This window comes from Humulus lupulus, chromosome X (assembly GCF_963169125.1).
Source record: "Humulus lupulus chromosome X, drHumLupu1.1, whole genome shotgun sequence".
NCBI classification, from domain to species: Eukaryota; Viridiplantae; Streptophyta; class Magnoliopsida; order Rosales; family Cannabaceae; genus Humulus; species Humulus lupulus.
Window position 1 is genome coordinate 157,103,633 of NC_084802.1, and position 16,379 is coordinate 157,120,011.

The 16,379-nt window shown below is 38.2% G+C and overlaps 1 protein-coding gene across 2 annotated transcripts in view; it reads right to left on the reverse strand.

Annotated features, from left to right (window-relative positions):
* The window catches only part of LOC133804131 (probable rhamnogalacturonate lyase B), an 85,283-nt gene that overhangs the window by 35,970 nt on the left and 32,934 nt on the right, over positions 1–16,379 (reverse strand). For both annotated transcript variants that reach the window (XM_062242289.1, XM_062242288.1), the window contains one exon: positions 6,205–6,321. In XM_062242289.1, the coding sequence (XP_062098273.1) occupies positions 6,205–6,321 (117 nt within the window). The remainder of the gene's footprint in view (positions 1–6,204; positions 6,322–16,379) is intronic.

Here is a 16,379-nt window from a genome sequence, read left to right on the forward strand (position 1 = left end):
TAGTCCTATTCATATCTCAAGGGAGTTAGTTGATGAGATGGTCAGAGCAGGGATAGAATTGGTGGTAGGCCGGTTGGCCAATATTACTCTGCAGTCGACTCTGCTAGAGCGGATCAGAGAGGGACAGTTGGCAGATGCTCAGTTACAGAGGATTAGGGAGGATGTCTTAACGGGAATAGCTAAGGATTATACTGTTTCTGAGGTTGGGTTACTTCGGTATCAAGGAAGGATATGTGTTCCATCTGATGAGGGGACCAGACGAGAGATACTGGATGAATCTCATACGATGTCGTACTCACTTCATCCGAGTACCACGAAGATGTATCAGGATCTACGAACTTTGTATTGGTGGTCCGGGATGAAGAAGGATGTAGTTGAGTACGTGGCCAAATGTTTGACCTGTCAACAGGTGAAAGCTGAGCATCAGCGACCAGTAGGGTTGCTTCAGCCTTTGGGTATTCCCGAGTGGAAATGGGAGGACATTACTATGGATTTTGTGGGAGGTTTACCCAGGACAGTGGGGCTTCATGACTCGGTGTGGGTGATAGTGGATAGATACACCAAGTCGGCCCATTTTCTTCCAGTGAGATCGACATATACTGTGGATCAGTATGCAGAGTTGTATGTGAGGGAGATCGTACGTCTCCATGGGGTTCCTAAGTCCATAGTGTCAGACCAGGATCCTATCTTCACTTCCAAGTTTTGGGGTGGTTTGTAGAAGGCTTTTGGGACTCAGTTGAAGTTTAGTACAGCTTTTCATCCTCAGACTAACGGACAGTCTGAGAGGACGATCCAGGTATTGTGCTAAATCATGTGCAAGTCTAACATGCCACAAAGTAATAGAATTTGAGTCAAGCATATAACAGAAGAGACTTTATTGTTCACATTGTCAATGAAAGTACAAAGTTTAAACATGCCATCACAAGCATATCCCTTCCAAACAAAACATTGTCTTTTGATAAAATGAGTGTAATGACCCAAATTTACTAATATGGCTTAAGGGCCTTGATTAGTGTGCCGGGAGGGCATAATTGGAATATATGTGATTTAATGATTTAAAGCATGTTATATGACTATTTGAATACTTGTGATGCATGACTATGTGTATTAGTATGCATGTAGGCCCTGATTAGGTTAGAAGGGCATAATCGTAATTTTGGCCAGTTGCGGGCATAACTGTATATATGTGATAATTGTTGAGACCACATTATTATGTGGATATATCTGTGATCTGTGACTCAAGACGATCCTAGTGAGCAGATTAGCGAAAAAGTCACAGCGGGGATTTATACCCGGCTCAGGGCGAGCCTAGGGGTATAAATGGGAATTTAGAGAATATATTGAGGTTAATTTTGATAATGAGGAATATAATTGGTGATTAATTAGGTATCGGGAAGTAAGCGGAAAATGTTAGAGACACTCGGGGAATTAGTGGGAATTGGGTCAAATGACTAAAATGCCCCTAAGTGGATTAAAGGATTTAGAATTAAAAGGGAGGGCATTATGGTCATTTGGCTTTTTAGAGATAGGTATTACTGAGGCTTTATGCTCAGTGGAGGTTGTAGAATGCAATAGAAGTCTGAAAAGAAAGAAAAAGAAGGAGAGAAAAGAAAGAGAAAGAAGGGAAGGAAGGCAAGGTCGGTTTGGGCATTTTTCCACCATTTTCTTGAGAGCTCTTGGAGCAAAATTCAAAGGAGGGCTAGGTCAAGATGAGCCATAAGGTTTCTGACTTAGGCTTGAAGAGTTGGCAAGAGTTTAGCAAGACAAACCTTCCACTTGAGGTAAGACTTTGAAGTTTCTTCAATTCTGGTTTTGATTTTTAACTAAGGTGTCTAAGCTGAATTGGTGGGGAATTCTAGGGAAGTTGGAGCTAAGGATTGAGGAAGAGCAAGCTAAGGAGGTCTAGAGGCAACTTAAGGTCGAATTTCCATCAAAGGTATAAAATTCTGAGCTTTAAACTTTGAAGGTTTGATTGTCTTTGCTGAGTTTCTGAAGCCTATGAGCAACTATGGTAAATTTTGAGATTAGGGATGCATGTGATTGGGTTTTAAGTATTTGGGATGCTTGGGATGAGTGGAGTGTGTTAATAAGCTTGTTTTTAAGTTTGGTTGAGAATTGGAAGAGTTTTGGTAAGGGTTGGCTCGGGGAAATCGCAGGAAGGAAAAGTGTTGCATTGGCTGTCTGTGACTAGCGCTACAGCGCTAGCCTTTGGGCGTTGTAGCACTAGGCCATGCATTCTGGGGGATTTTGGTTCTGCTTGTAGCGCTGTAGCGCTACCCTATTTCCAGAAAGGGGTTTTTGAGTTATTTTCAAGGGTTTTTGCCCGAGGGTTCAGGGTTCGATTCCACCACCCCGTTTGGTGGAATTAGAGCTTCCCGAGGGTTCGGGATTGGTCCCGAGGGTAATTTTTGGACTTGAGGTTTGGTGATGACTTTGATCTATGGTTGTGATTAGGTGAGCGCTAGGGCTCGAGAGGGATCGTGCTCAAGGAGTCAAGTGATCAATGCTAGCGAATTTAAAGGTAAGAAGACTGCACCCGGTTATATTTTTGTGATGGGACTAAGAGCTCTCGATATATGTATAATGTCAATGATGGTATTATGCCATGGGACATGTGATAGCGGCCTAAGGGTGCCGTACACAATATTTGCGCACAGGGCGCGGCTTGGCCACTGGTAGCCAAGGACAGCTTAATATTCACTGAGCTCGGTTTAAGCGGGCCGGAGTCAGTGGGATAACGGAGGGTGCGGCCTGAGGGCACTAACCCTAGTTATCATTTGTGAAATGGTTTATGATATGAATTGATATGTTTAGTATACTGAATACTTGGTTATTCTAAATGTTTATATGATTGAGAACATGTCTATGCAATATGAAATATTGGATTGTCTGTTGATTGCTTATGCTCTGTTATTGTGTTTTCTTGCTAGGCCTTGGCTCACGGGTGCTACGTAGTGCAGGTAAAGGCAAAGGCAAGTTAGAGCAGTCCTGAGATGGAGAGCTGCGGGGCTGAATGTACATAGCCAGCTGTTCGGTCGCCTTGGCCGAGGAATGGATCAGGACAGGGATCGCTGAGCTGTCTATTTTGCCTTAGTATGGCTAATATTGTATTTAGATCGTGAATCTTTTGTAAACGGTTTCAATTCCATTGTTTTTGGGATCCCCTGTAAACAGGAAATGTTATTTATAAGAAATGTGACTTTTAAGACCAAAATCTTTTAACCCTAGTTCCATTATAGTTTTAGTAACATGGTTTTAACTAAATGACTTGATTAGCAAGTCTAGCACTTTTATAAACACATAGTGTAACGGTCTTGGCTATCCAGGGCGTTACAATGAGCTTGTCGGAATCTATCACAACCTTGATTCTCAGTTTGCCAAGCAAATTGCCACTCACAAGATTTCTACTTATTTCTGGTACATTCAAAACATTAGTGAGTACATCCTTCTTTCCGAATGCGAAGAACAAGTCAATAGTTCCATTCCTTCAACCTTGGACCCTTTCTCGTTTCCCATTTGAATTTCATGCCCTTCCTTTGAAGATTCAAAGGTCTTGAATAGAGATCTATCATAGGTTACATGAATAGTTGCACAAGTATCATACCACCATCCACTCACCTTTCCATGAATGGAATTGACCTCACTAAGTGTGGTCACTAGCTCCTCTTGAGCCGAGTTGACCTTTGCTTCATTGTTATGGCTCCTCTTGAACCTACAATCCCTAGCAAAATGACCATTCTTGCCACACACATAGCAAGGTCTCTTGGAACTTTTAAATTGACCCTCATTCTTCTTGGGCCCCAAGTGTTTTTGGCCCTTGCCCTTGTTCTTGCCATTTCCCTTGCCTTTGTTAGGAGGATTTTCCACAACATTGGCCTTAGAAGTCTCTCCATTGGACTTCTCATCATTCAAATCTCTAGAATAAAATTTGTCCTCAATTCTCAAGTGTTTGAGAATTTCCTCCAAAGAAATCTCTTCATTTCTATGGAGTATCTTTTTCCTATAGTCTTTCCATGAAGGAGGTAACTTAGCTATAATGGCACCAACAAGAAATTGTTCCGGCAATACAATTTTAAGAGTAGACATTTTATTCACAATAATTTGCTGCTCATGAATTTGAGGGAGAAAGGGTTTATCATCATAAATTTTAAATGCCATATATTGAGTAATAAGGAATTTCTTTGTACCTTCTTAATCCTCTTTGTACTTCTTTTCCAAGGCCTCCCGAATCTCCTTGGTGGTCTTGGTGTTGGTGTAGAGGTCGTGGAGCCTATCCGAGAGGGCATTGAGGATGTGACCCCTACATATCAACTCATCTTCTTCGCGCTTTTTCCTTTCTTTGACAATTTCTATAGTATCATCTTCCTTGGGCTCTTCCACGGCTTTTGGGTCATTATCCAAGACATAGAACACTTTCAAAGTAGTGAGCAAGAACCTAATCTTGTCTGGCCAACGCACAAAATTAGTCCCATCAAATCTACTTAATCTAACAAAGTCTTGTGTCATGAATCTTAAAGCCAAAAGAAATTTAGATTCTTCCATGATATGCTATCTCATATTATAGAGTATTAGAATGTTGGGAAAGAGTGAGATAACACCACCTCAAAAAATAGAATTTACACAAAATTTGATTTGACAGAGACTTAAAAAAAATTGAGAAAGAACTTGCAAATCCAAGTAGATCAATGGAGTTCTTCAATCTTTAATGAAGCTTTGAAACCTCAAGCAAGACCACCACTTTCTTTGAGCAAATCCTTCAAGCAAATCAAAACCATAAAACCAAGGCTTATACACGTTGAGAAACATTGTCCTAATACTTTATTTCCCAGCCATCATTAATGCTTGAGGTCTTCTCTTGAGGAAATGAAGATTGAGATTGAACAAGCCTTCAACTCTCTAAGTCAAACACTTTCTTAGAGAGTTCTTGCAGAAAACTAGAGATTCTTGGAGCAAGAGAGAGATTGGAGAGAGTGATCAAATCTAACCAATAGGATTAGACTTGCAAAACACGTTATTTTGAGCATTTACGTAAGTCCACGTAATACAGCATGCAATGTGTCACCTGCTAGGGTTTCTGGAAACCCTAGCTTCCAGGCGATGTGTCGCCTCCTAGGTGGCAAAGTATTGCCACCCCTCTGACTTTGGACATTTCCAAAGGTCCAAAAAATGATCCAAATGCCACCAAACTTTTTGGGAACCTTTAGATACATAAATGTGATTATATATAGTTTGAGTGTAGCTATAAGACACCATAAGATGCTTAACACCACATGAATTGTCACTTTGTATGTGGGTTGAATTTGAAATAGTCCTACTTATTATAATTTAATAAATAATGTTGGATACTATTAAATAAGTTGTCAACTCATGTAAGTGTTAGGTACATTAACTTAAGGCGTCTTATAAGAGTAATCATATAATTAAGGTCACATTATATTCTATTCATGCTATATCACCTCTTTTATTAATGCAACGAAGGAATATAATAAAGGATTGTGTCATTTTAATATCCTTATGTTTGTTTTAGAGCTAACTTATTACTTTGTTGTTTTATTAATAATATTTTAATATTTTGTATATTGTAAATCAATTAAAAATTATAAATTTTCATTAATTTTTGTAAATATTTTTTATTGATAAAAATTTATAATATGTTTTAAATCTAAAAAGAATATGTTTATAAATATTTTGCTAATTTTTTTTAACAAAATTAGTGTTAAATGTATTAAGTAAATAACATACTAAGTTAGTTGGAAAACAAACAATAATATAGCTCCATATAATATTATTTAGGGAATTTACTCATTTGGTATCCTATGTTTTTGCAAAGTATCATTTTGGTACCATCTATTTTCAATAATGCTCATATGATACCTTGTATTTTAAAATTATACATATTTGATACCCTAGACTCATATTTGATAGATAAAATTTTGTCAATATGATCAAACTGTCATCAGTTATATGTAATTAAGTAATTAAATTTAAATTTGGAACTTACATAATTGACAGCAATTTGATTAAATTGCTAAAATTTTATTAATTAAATTTGAGTTTATGGTACCAAATATGTACGATTTTAAAATACAGAGTATCATATGAACATTATTGAAAACAGAGGGTACTAAAATGATACTTTGCAAAAACATAGAGTACCAAATGATTACCTAGCGTATTATTTATTATTGTTTATTATAGTGGAACCTGGTAACATGAGCAAAGAACCAGTCTTTGGTATAATCGTTAACACCAATTGTGTAAACCAAATCTCCGTCAGGATATAACTCGGCGTATCTTTCCCATAATCCATACTGTCTAAACCTGCGTAAATATATATATATATATATATTTATTAGTGTGGGAAGATATTAATATTAATAAAATATAAATATTGATTTAAGACATTAAAAGTTAGACAAACTTAGAAAATGTAAGATTTAAGATTCCTAATATCATTTAATAAAGAAATACTTTCAAGAAAAGAAAAAAAAATAGTGCGCAGAGATATACTAATTTATATATAGACTAGACTAGTCTTCATTTGATTTTCTTTAATTAAGAGGTATTTTTAAAACAAATATATTAAGTGGAATTATTATTTCATTTAGGATAATGATAGCAAATATTTTTCATAATTTCCCATTCTAGTGTCCAAAACAAAATACATTATATCTTTATATATTATAAATGCGAGTTTAACAAAAATTGTTAGTTTCTGTTAGATTTAACATTTTTTTTAGTTTTGATTTTTAATACCACTAGCTTTAAAATTATATAACTAAGATAACTAATTTTTTTATAAATTAAAAGGCAATAAAATCATCTAAATAAGATAAATAAAGTGTCATAATAATATCATCATATATTTTAATATTTTATATTAAAGTATTTAAATTACTTTATCAATTATGTTTCAAAATTATAACCAATTATGTGCTTAAATTTATTCTTTTCTTTATTTTTTTAATTATTTTTTTTATTTAATGTATTTTTTTATCTCAACATACATGTAATTGTGACATAACACATAAATATACGTATTTATTTTGTCATTTTTTTAATAAGATAACACTTATTTTAATTACTTTAGCCAATAATTAAATAATATTTTTTTTATATAACTTTCTGCTGACTTTGGAAAATTTTAAATTAAATAATTAAATTTCGATCAAACAACCCATTTAAATTCATAGTCTTGATTTAGAATTTTTGAATATTTTTTCTAAAAGAAAGTTGGAAAAAAGATATTTAATTTTAAAACTAAATACACCATATATAATATATAAATTAAAATTTTAAAAATACGAAATTTTAAATTATTATGAATATTAAATTTCAAACTTATAAATAATATCAAATAATTTACTTTGAAACTAGAATGCACCATATATTTTATTTGTAAAAAATGTGTATTTAACGGATTCTTGGTTTAACGTTTTTTTTTAAATTATCATATATATATATATATATTTGTAAACTATAAACAATGCTTTAGCTTAATTTGTTTTAATATGTTTATGTCATTTTTTTATAATATATGACATTGATTATTTATTTACAATTTAAATGACAAAAAAAAATATAATAAAAATAAATTAGTATATTTTTTAAGTAAAACTAAACAAACGTGCGTGCACGCAGCTTTTACCTAGTATATATATATATACTAGTTTGAAGTTGCGTGCCACTTGCACACAATTCATATAGTAAAAACAAACATAATTTCTATTATTAAAAAATTAAAAATATATATAATATTTATCTTAAATAGTAATTATTAAAAATATAAAAAAAAAATTATTATAGAATATAGAATGATTTTCATGATTAAGAGAGTTTTTATCTTGTCTTGTTTAAATTTTTTATCAATAATGTTGTTACACCCCGATTTCGAGATAAGAGGTTATGACCCCGAAAACTGGGCTCATCAGGTGAGCTCGAAATGTATGAAAACATCATATGGTCCAGCCGTAAAACCTCTGAAGTAAAACAATGACCTCGAGGATGCGTAACCTCGAATATTCTCTGAGCTCGCGATGGGCAATGACATGACACTTAAATATATTTTTCATCAATTGCCGTTAGGCGAGATAGCTCGAGCTCGGGAAGTGCAAGCTCGGATGTGACAGCCTCGTCAGCACCTACCTATCCCAAGCATAGAGTGAAGTTGAGTGGCGAGCTCATGACTGAACCATAGACTTGACGGACTCAATGACAATCGCTGATCTCAAAGACCTGATGAATCACCTGGGATAGCCCATTACGTGTGAACATGCTACTATTATGTAATCCCAATATTTAAGAGATATCATTTAATCTGATATCCGTTTCCGATCTTCATGGGACATTTCCGTGTATATAGGAGATAATGCATTTAATATAATTATTTCAATTGATTTACATCATATCTTCCCGAAATATGTGGGAATGAATTCTGCAACCTTCTCTAAAAATAGAGAAGGAATCACCACTTGTAGAGGATGTATTTTCAGATTTCTGGAGAGAAAACTTTGGGTAATTCATCTCTGAAGAATTTCCAGAAAAACTACTAAGTCTTAATAATATAGACTCGTGGACTAGGCAGATTAACTGCTGAACCATGTAAAAATCCTCTTGTTTTTCTTCATCATTCATTCGATTCAATTTGACTTTTTATGCTTAATAGGGGGTTGTAATTCAAAAAAATGCTAGGCATTTTTATCATTACAAAATAATGTCAATTCATTTTAGCATACCCAAAACACCCCTCTCATTTTGAACCTCCCACTTGTCTCTTTTGTTTTCCCTCTCTCTCTTTCTCTCGGTACACGGTGAAATCCACGAGACCCTGCCCCCCACCGACAGCCTCCTCGTCGATTCTCCGATTCCCTGCACGACAACCGCCGCCGTCGACTGCCCGAGACCTCCCTCGTCGATTCCCCAAGACCCCGCACGGCGACCGCGTCTCTTCTCCGCGTCGATTCCCCGAGACCTCCCTCCTCCGCCTTTGATAAACAGTCCCTGACCCACTAAAGCCAAAGTTTAAGGTCGATTTCCCTTGAATGTTGTGAATGTTGCATATGGTGTGTATATATATGATTATATGTATATTTTTTTGAATTTTTTGTGTGAATGTTGTGACATTTTTCGTTTATTGCATACTTTACGCATTTTGATCTGCTTTGTTTGAGTATTTTGGAATGGGTATGTTGAAAGACGACTGTGAGTTTTTGCCTGGTTTTTTTTATGTTGCTCGATGGTTCGATGGGCATCGATGGGTAGTCATTGAGGGGGTTCGATGCATACCCGATTGGGTTCAATAGGTTAGGTCATTTGGGGTTTAAGGTTTGTGCTTTTGTGATTTGATACATGCTTGATCATGGTTCGATGCATGCTCGATGGTCATTCAATGCATGCTCGATGGTCATTTGATGCATGCTCGATTGGGTTCGATAGGGTAGGCCCATTATGGGTTCCAGGTTTAAACCTTAGAAATTAGATGCATGCTCGATGGGGGTTCGATGCATGCTCGATGGATTGAGTTTTATGTTGGGTTCGATGGTGGTTCGATGCATGCTCTAGGGTTGTTTGATAGGGGTTCGATGGGTACTTGATAGGGGTTTGATGGGTGTTCGATAGGGGTTCGATGGTTGCATGTATGTTTATTGATGGATTTTTCTCACGACTTTGTTTAACTGTATTATTTTTATCTTTATTTTTTGCAAATGCCGAAGTTTCTTTTTCCCTTGACAGATCACTTTCCTGGACGAGTCACATATAGGGGTAATGGTTACTTTAAAACAATCAAGGACAAGTTTGAGGAGCTCGGGTTGATAGAAAGGGTGAAGGAATCCCCTTTCAAACAATTTTTCGTGGCTGAGAAGTTAGACTTCTATGCATCTCTCATACATTAATTAATGTTGCGCAAGATCTAGTGCATCAAAGAGGATGAGTTGCATTTACATTTGGGATCTAGACCCTGTAGATTTGGTAGAGGCGATTTTGCTTTGGTTACGGGGTTGAACTTCAGTTCCAGGCCATCTGAGACTGATTTGAAGAAACACTTGACTAGTGACCGCTTAATCAAGGAGTACTTTAATGATGAAGAAACAGTGAAGATAATGCATTTGGAGGCTGCTTTAAAAAACTGCACTGTAGTTGAAGATGCCTACAAGTTGGGCCTATGTTTCTTTGCTGATGGGGTTTTACTTGCACGAGAGGGCAAGTTAAATGTCTGGATAGATTCGCTGAAGATGATGGAGGACACTGAGTACTTCTTTACTTACCCATGGGGGAAGGTGTCTTTTAACAAGCTTATGGATTCATGTAAAAAAAATACATGCATCATCAGAAGAGGAACTATGAGAAGAAGAAGGAAGTTAAGGGGAAATAGAAAGAAGCAAAATACAGTTTGTATGGTTATGTCCCTGCATTGCAGTATTGGGCATACGAAGCCATCCAGCATTTTGCACGTGAGTATGATATTAACCAAGGAAACCAGTTTCCGACGATGCTCAGTTGGTCAAGCAATAAGGAGCGTCCTATTTCGAAGGCCGACCTTGCACCGATGTTCAAGAAGACGAGTGTAAGTTCTGTTATATTATGTCAAAATATAGTATTCTTTGGTGGTTTCAAACTAACTTAATGCTTTGTATTTGATGCTGTTGATTGTGTTGTCCATGTTGAAGCCCCGGCCTTCGGAGATAGATATTATAGCGCTCTGACTGAGGGTGATGCTCCCTTGTATCCCGGGTTGGGCCAAGAAGAAGAGGTAGAAACTCCCACTGATTTTGAGAAGGTGGCGGAGATAGCTGCTGAGGTTGTGAAGGCAGCCAATATTTTTGTTGATGGCCCTGATGATGAGGATACCCCAGTCCCCATCAGCCCCACACCCTTGGCCCCGGCCCCATCGATACACCCCAGTCTTGATCAACCTGATTTACGGGAGGTGTTGGAGAGGTTGGAGCGAGTCGAGAGTCGTCAGGATAACATCCTAAAGAACCAGGTGGTCATCATGGATGCTGTCAATAAGATATTGACATTCGTACAAGATCTTCCAAATGATTCTGATTCCGACTCACTTGACCTCCCAAATGATTTTGTCGTACATGACATAGGCACTCCTCCCCCGATAGTACTCACAGCAAATCCTGAGACCCCAGGTGTTGCTATTATAGACCTGGGGATGTTGCTGGTGTAGAGTTTGAATTGGCCAAGAGGAAAAGACGCAAACCTAAGAAATTTGAAGACTACACCAACCCAACCAGGAAAAAAGCTCGTCTGGATGCGATTGATGACGTGCCATTAGTCCTCGACCCTCTGAAGAAGCCACTTGCTAAACAGTACAGGACGGTCGGCAAGTGGTTGCTTGGAGATATTCCGAACAAGACGACAAGGGATGTCCAAACTGGTGTGTATGGTCCGAGTTGGTTTTCTGATGATGAAAACACCACAATTTTGGATCGATGATGGGGTAAGTAATTTTATTAATATCTGTTATCTGGTATAAACAGTGGGTTCGATAGGGTTCGATGTGGGTTCGATGGGGTTTCGATGGGTAGAGGCAGATGGTTTGGGTTCTAGTACCTTTAAATGGGGTTCGATAAGGGTTTGATAGGGGTTCGATAGGCAAATGGTTTGGGTTCTAGTACCTTTAAATGGGTTTCGATGGGTAGAGGCAGATGGTTTGGGTTCTAGTACCTTTAAATGGAGTTCGGTAGGGGTTCGATGGATAGAGGCAGATGGTTTGGTTGTAGTAGCATTAAATTTGGTTCGATAGGGGTTTGATGTTGGTTCGATGGATAGAGGGAGATGGTTTGGTTATAGTAGCTTTAAATGGGGTTCGATGGGTTTCGATAGGGGTTCGATAGGCAGATGGTTTGGGTTCTAGTACCTTTAAATGTGGTTTGATAGGGGTTCGATGGATAGAGGCAAATGGTTTGGTTGTAGTAGCATTAAATTTGGTTCGATAGGGGTTCGATGTTGGTTTGATGGATAGAGGCTGATTAATTGCTTTCCTATCATTTTTGCAGCATATTGATGCGGCCAAGCATATGCTACGTAGGTGTCGACAGTTCTATCCCGGGGCGTATCGGCAAGATGCTGTTGTGATGAATATTATGTTCTCACAAGTGGTATCGGCCCGTTATGACGCATATCAGAATGCCAAGGACGCGGATAAGAAAAGGTTTTTGTGGGATTCAGATGTGATATCAATGATTACGGGAATTGACAATCAATTTCTGGCATCGTGGAAGGGAGTAGACACTGTATATTGGTGCCAGAACTACCTTCAAGCGCATTGGTTTGCAGTTGAAGCCTCTATTTCTACTTGGACTCTGAATGTTTATGATTCAGACGTGACCATGATAAGTGATAAACAACTGCAATCCTTTATGAAGTCATGGTCTACTTTGTTCCCATCGTTATTATTGCAGTCACAACTTTTCAAGGACGACCCTCGGTTGATGATTCCACCTGAAGCTAAAAGATGCAAAGAGTTTAACGTGCACCACATGCCAGTTGATTCAGTACCCCAAACCAAAGTTAGGTAATCAAAATTCTAGTTTTTATTTAAGTTTTTTAAATTAAATTCTATGTTGATTTTGTTACTAATGCAGTTTATGTTTCGTTCACAATGGAGATTGTGGTGTGTACGCCATCAAGCACTTATTGGGTAGGCTACCACTTCACACGATCTGCGATGACAACATAGAGTTGTTCAGAAACAAATGGACAGTTGACTTATGGTATCAGAATGTTAGACATTGAACATTCTCTTCTTGTTATATTTCTTTGCTTAAAATTTAGGTTATTAAGAAAAAAATTTGTATCGAGCATCTTTTTATTAACGACAATTAACGACCAAAATTCATTAACGACAATAAAAAAACAAAACAAAAAATAACCTTCAACTTCAAGTTTAAATAAAATACAACAAAAAATAAACTCAAAGTCGAGCTTTACATGAGGACTTGTTGTGGCCACGACCACCACATCTACTGCACTTGCGCATTGTAATTGGTTTTTCCCCGCCGGATGGCCAACGGTTTGTCCTTGGTCTTCCAAGCTTTGGCTTTTTTGGACGACCAACTTATTGTTTCTCTATGGGTACACCAACTACTATATTCTTAATGTCATCTGGAAGTATCCAGTCATCCTCGTTCCCAGTTGGGTAAATGGTTTCTTTGTACGAATTCCTCCATGACTCAATGGTGTAAAATGGTGAACACAAAGAGCAAAGGTTCACTCCACGCTCTATAGTTGCTGCAGTTGCATGGGGACAAGGTGTGCCTATGAGCTGGAATACCCCACATGAGCATGATTTCATCATCAAATTCACCTCAACATCGTTGTCTACACCAGTTACATGAAACTCGAATTGACCAAGGGCATAGACATTCATGAACCTTCCTTTGTCAGCATTGTTCGATACATCTGCCTCCATCAGGGTGGATAATTTGGTGGTACTCTTCTCTGTCACACTACATCGTTCAGAAAACCAAGACTGTAGTGTGAACCGAATGAATTCCAAAAAAATTGTAACTGGAAAGGTTCTTGCATCCTTGGTCTTGTTGTTGAAGCTTTCAGTGTAGTTGCTTGTCATTATATTGTATCGTTTTCCAGGAAAGAAAGGACAAGACCACTTATCAAAACCAATTCCCTCCAAATAGGCAGCTATGGGAGGATCCATTCGCTTAATATTTTCAAAATACTTTAGAAATTCGGTCTTCTTCCATGCATATGCTGCTGCCCACATCTCACTGTGACAGTGATCAGTCTTGAACTTAGCTTTCACATTCATACTGATGTGATGGTAGCATGCGCCGTGGTAGGCATTAGGAAAGACAGCCTCTAGAGCACGAATAATACTAGCATGCCTATCTGGCACGAAAGCCAAGTCATCAAAGTCCCCAATGGCTTCCTTCAACTTCGTCATGAAATATTTCCACGAGTTGTGGTTCTCACTATCCACCAACCCGAACGCAATTGGATATAAATGACTATTCGCATCCAAAGCAACGACACATAGCATATGGCCACCATACTTATTCTTTAAGAACGTGCCATCCACACATATCACAGGACGACAAAATCTGAATCCCCTCCTACGAACTCCAAGGGCAAAGAAGCAATATAGGAAACGACCATCTTCAGTGACAAAATCAGTAATTGTACCTGGATTCTTTTGCTGCAACATGTGCAAGTAGGATGTCAACTTGCAATACGAATCCCCATATGTCCCCCTAACATATGTAAGTGTCTTCACTCTACATCTCCATGCCTTTTCATAACTCATATCAATACCAAATTTTTTCTTCATATCCTCCTTTATGTTGTTTTCCATGTAACCGGTCCCATCAACTGCGTATTTGTTCTTTATGAGGTGTCCAACGACCCACGGTGCAGCTTGACGATGACCTTTTTGTTGCACTTCTAGTGAGCATGTGTGTACGCTCTTGTATACCGTGATCTCAAACATGGGGGACATTGGTAGTTTTTTCCCTCTCAGCCTCCAACAACAGTCAGGATCTTTGCATGTAATATACCACACATCAGTACCAGACTTTTTCATCATATACTCAAAGTTATTCTTCATTGCAAATAGAGCATCTTTGGTTTTTAAATCAATCTTGTCCTCAAAAGTCTTCCCAATGTATATTTCTCCCTCCACCCAGATGATGAGGAATGAGTTTTAGCAGATGCCTCAATATCTTCTTTTGTAAACATTGGGGCACTCCATCTGGTGTGATCTTCTCTTGATACAATTGTCTCCCTCCACCCAGTGTTATCTTCTGTCCTAGCAGGTTGATTATTGCTTCGAGCAGGTGCTCGGCGCCCTTGAGTAGGGAGGTGTGCCTGTGCAAGAGGCAGTCCTGGCTCTTCTTCTACTTGTTGGGCTTGGGGAAATGTCTAACTCCTCATTTAAAACATCTGCACTATAATACGAGTCATCCTCAAAACCATCATCATTATCTTCAAAGCAATTACCAACTGGATCATCATTCACATAGGGATCGTACTCATATGCCTCAAGCACACCTGTGGGACCTCCTTGTGGTATATCAAGCTGAATAGTAGCCATCGGATCAGTAACTGGAACAAAAGTGCCCACCTCGCTAAGATGCTTGTAACTGGTACCTGCATGGATCGACACTGGTCGTGTCTTTTTTGTTCACACTAGGAGAAGGATCTAATATGACATTCTTCTTAACTGGAGTCACACATAAGACTATCCGTTCTTTCAAGCTTATTCTTAAGAATACATGAACTTGACGATCATTCCTCAATTGAACCGGTGCAAATGGTTGGTCGCCGCATACGTAATGCACCTCGAGTTTCAATTCATACACCTCTCTATCCACCTGAAATGCCTCGTGCAGTATGTCAAGTAGTTGCAAGTAAGTGACATCATTCTCTACTGGTATCACTTCACCTTCAGCATCCTTAAAATACCATTTCCTACCATCTGTTTCCCAAACACCGTTGTAAGAAACAAATACGTAAACAGTAGAACCTGAAATAAAAAATACAAATACAATTGGCTGAAAAACAGATGGTAGGAAATGGTATTTTAACGATGCTGAAAAACATGACCATCGAGCCTCCATTGAGCATGCACAAAATAGTGAGAATGCACATTACCATCGAGCTTGCATCGAGTAGGTATCGAGTAACCATCGAGCACAACATGCAACGTAAAAAATGATGTGCCATCGAGCATCCATCGAGCATGCATGAAATAGTGAGAATGCACATTACCATCGAGTACCCATCAAGTAGGTATCGAGTAATCATCGAGCACAACATTCAACCGTAAAATTGATGTTCCATCGAGCCTGCATCGAGCAATCATCGAGCATGCATGAAATAGTGACAATGCACATTCCATCGAGCACCCATCGAGTAGGTATCGAGCACAACCGTAAAAATTGATGTGCCATCGAGCCTGCATCGAGCAGGCATCGAGCAATCATCGAGCACAACATGCAACCATAAAAATTGATGTGCCATCGAGCCTGCATCGAGCAGGCATCGAGCAATCATCGAGCACAACCCAAACCCAGAAAATTCCCAGAAAACGCAGATCGACAAAAAACCAGAAAATAACAAAAAAAAATGTGCAAATATTGCTCAGATCTATTCGAAATGCCCAAAAAGTTTAAAGGAAACATCACTAATCCAAGTATTTAAGAAAAAATTGCTTACCCATAAAATTTTTCTCCAAGATTTCTCAACCCTTACTTTGGTCTTGATCTCTACAAATGGCTTTCATAGGGGTTCCTTCGTAGGGGTTGCTCGACTTCCTTCTACTGTGGTGCTCTTAGTGGCGGTGTGAGGTGAGGTGAGTGAAAGAGAGTGAGGAAGAAACAAGATGAAGGAAGAGAGGAGGGAAGAGA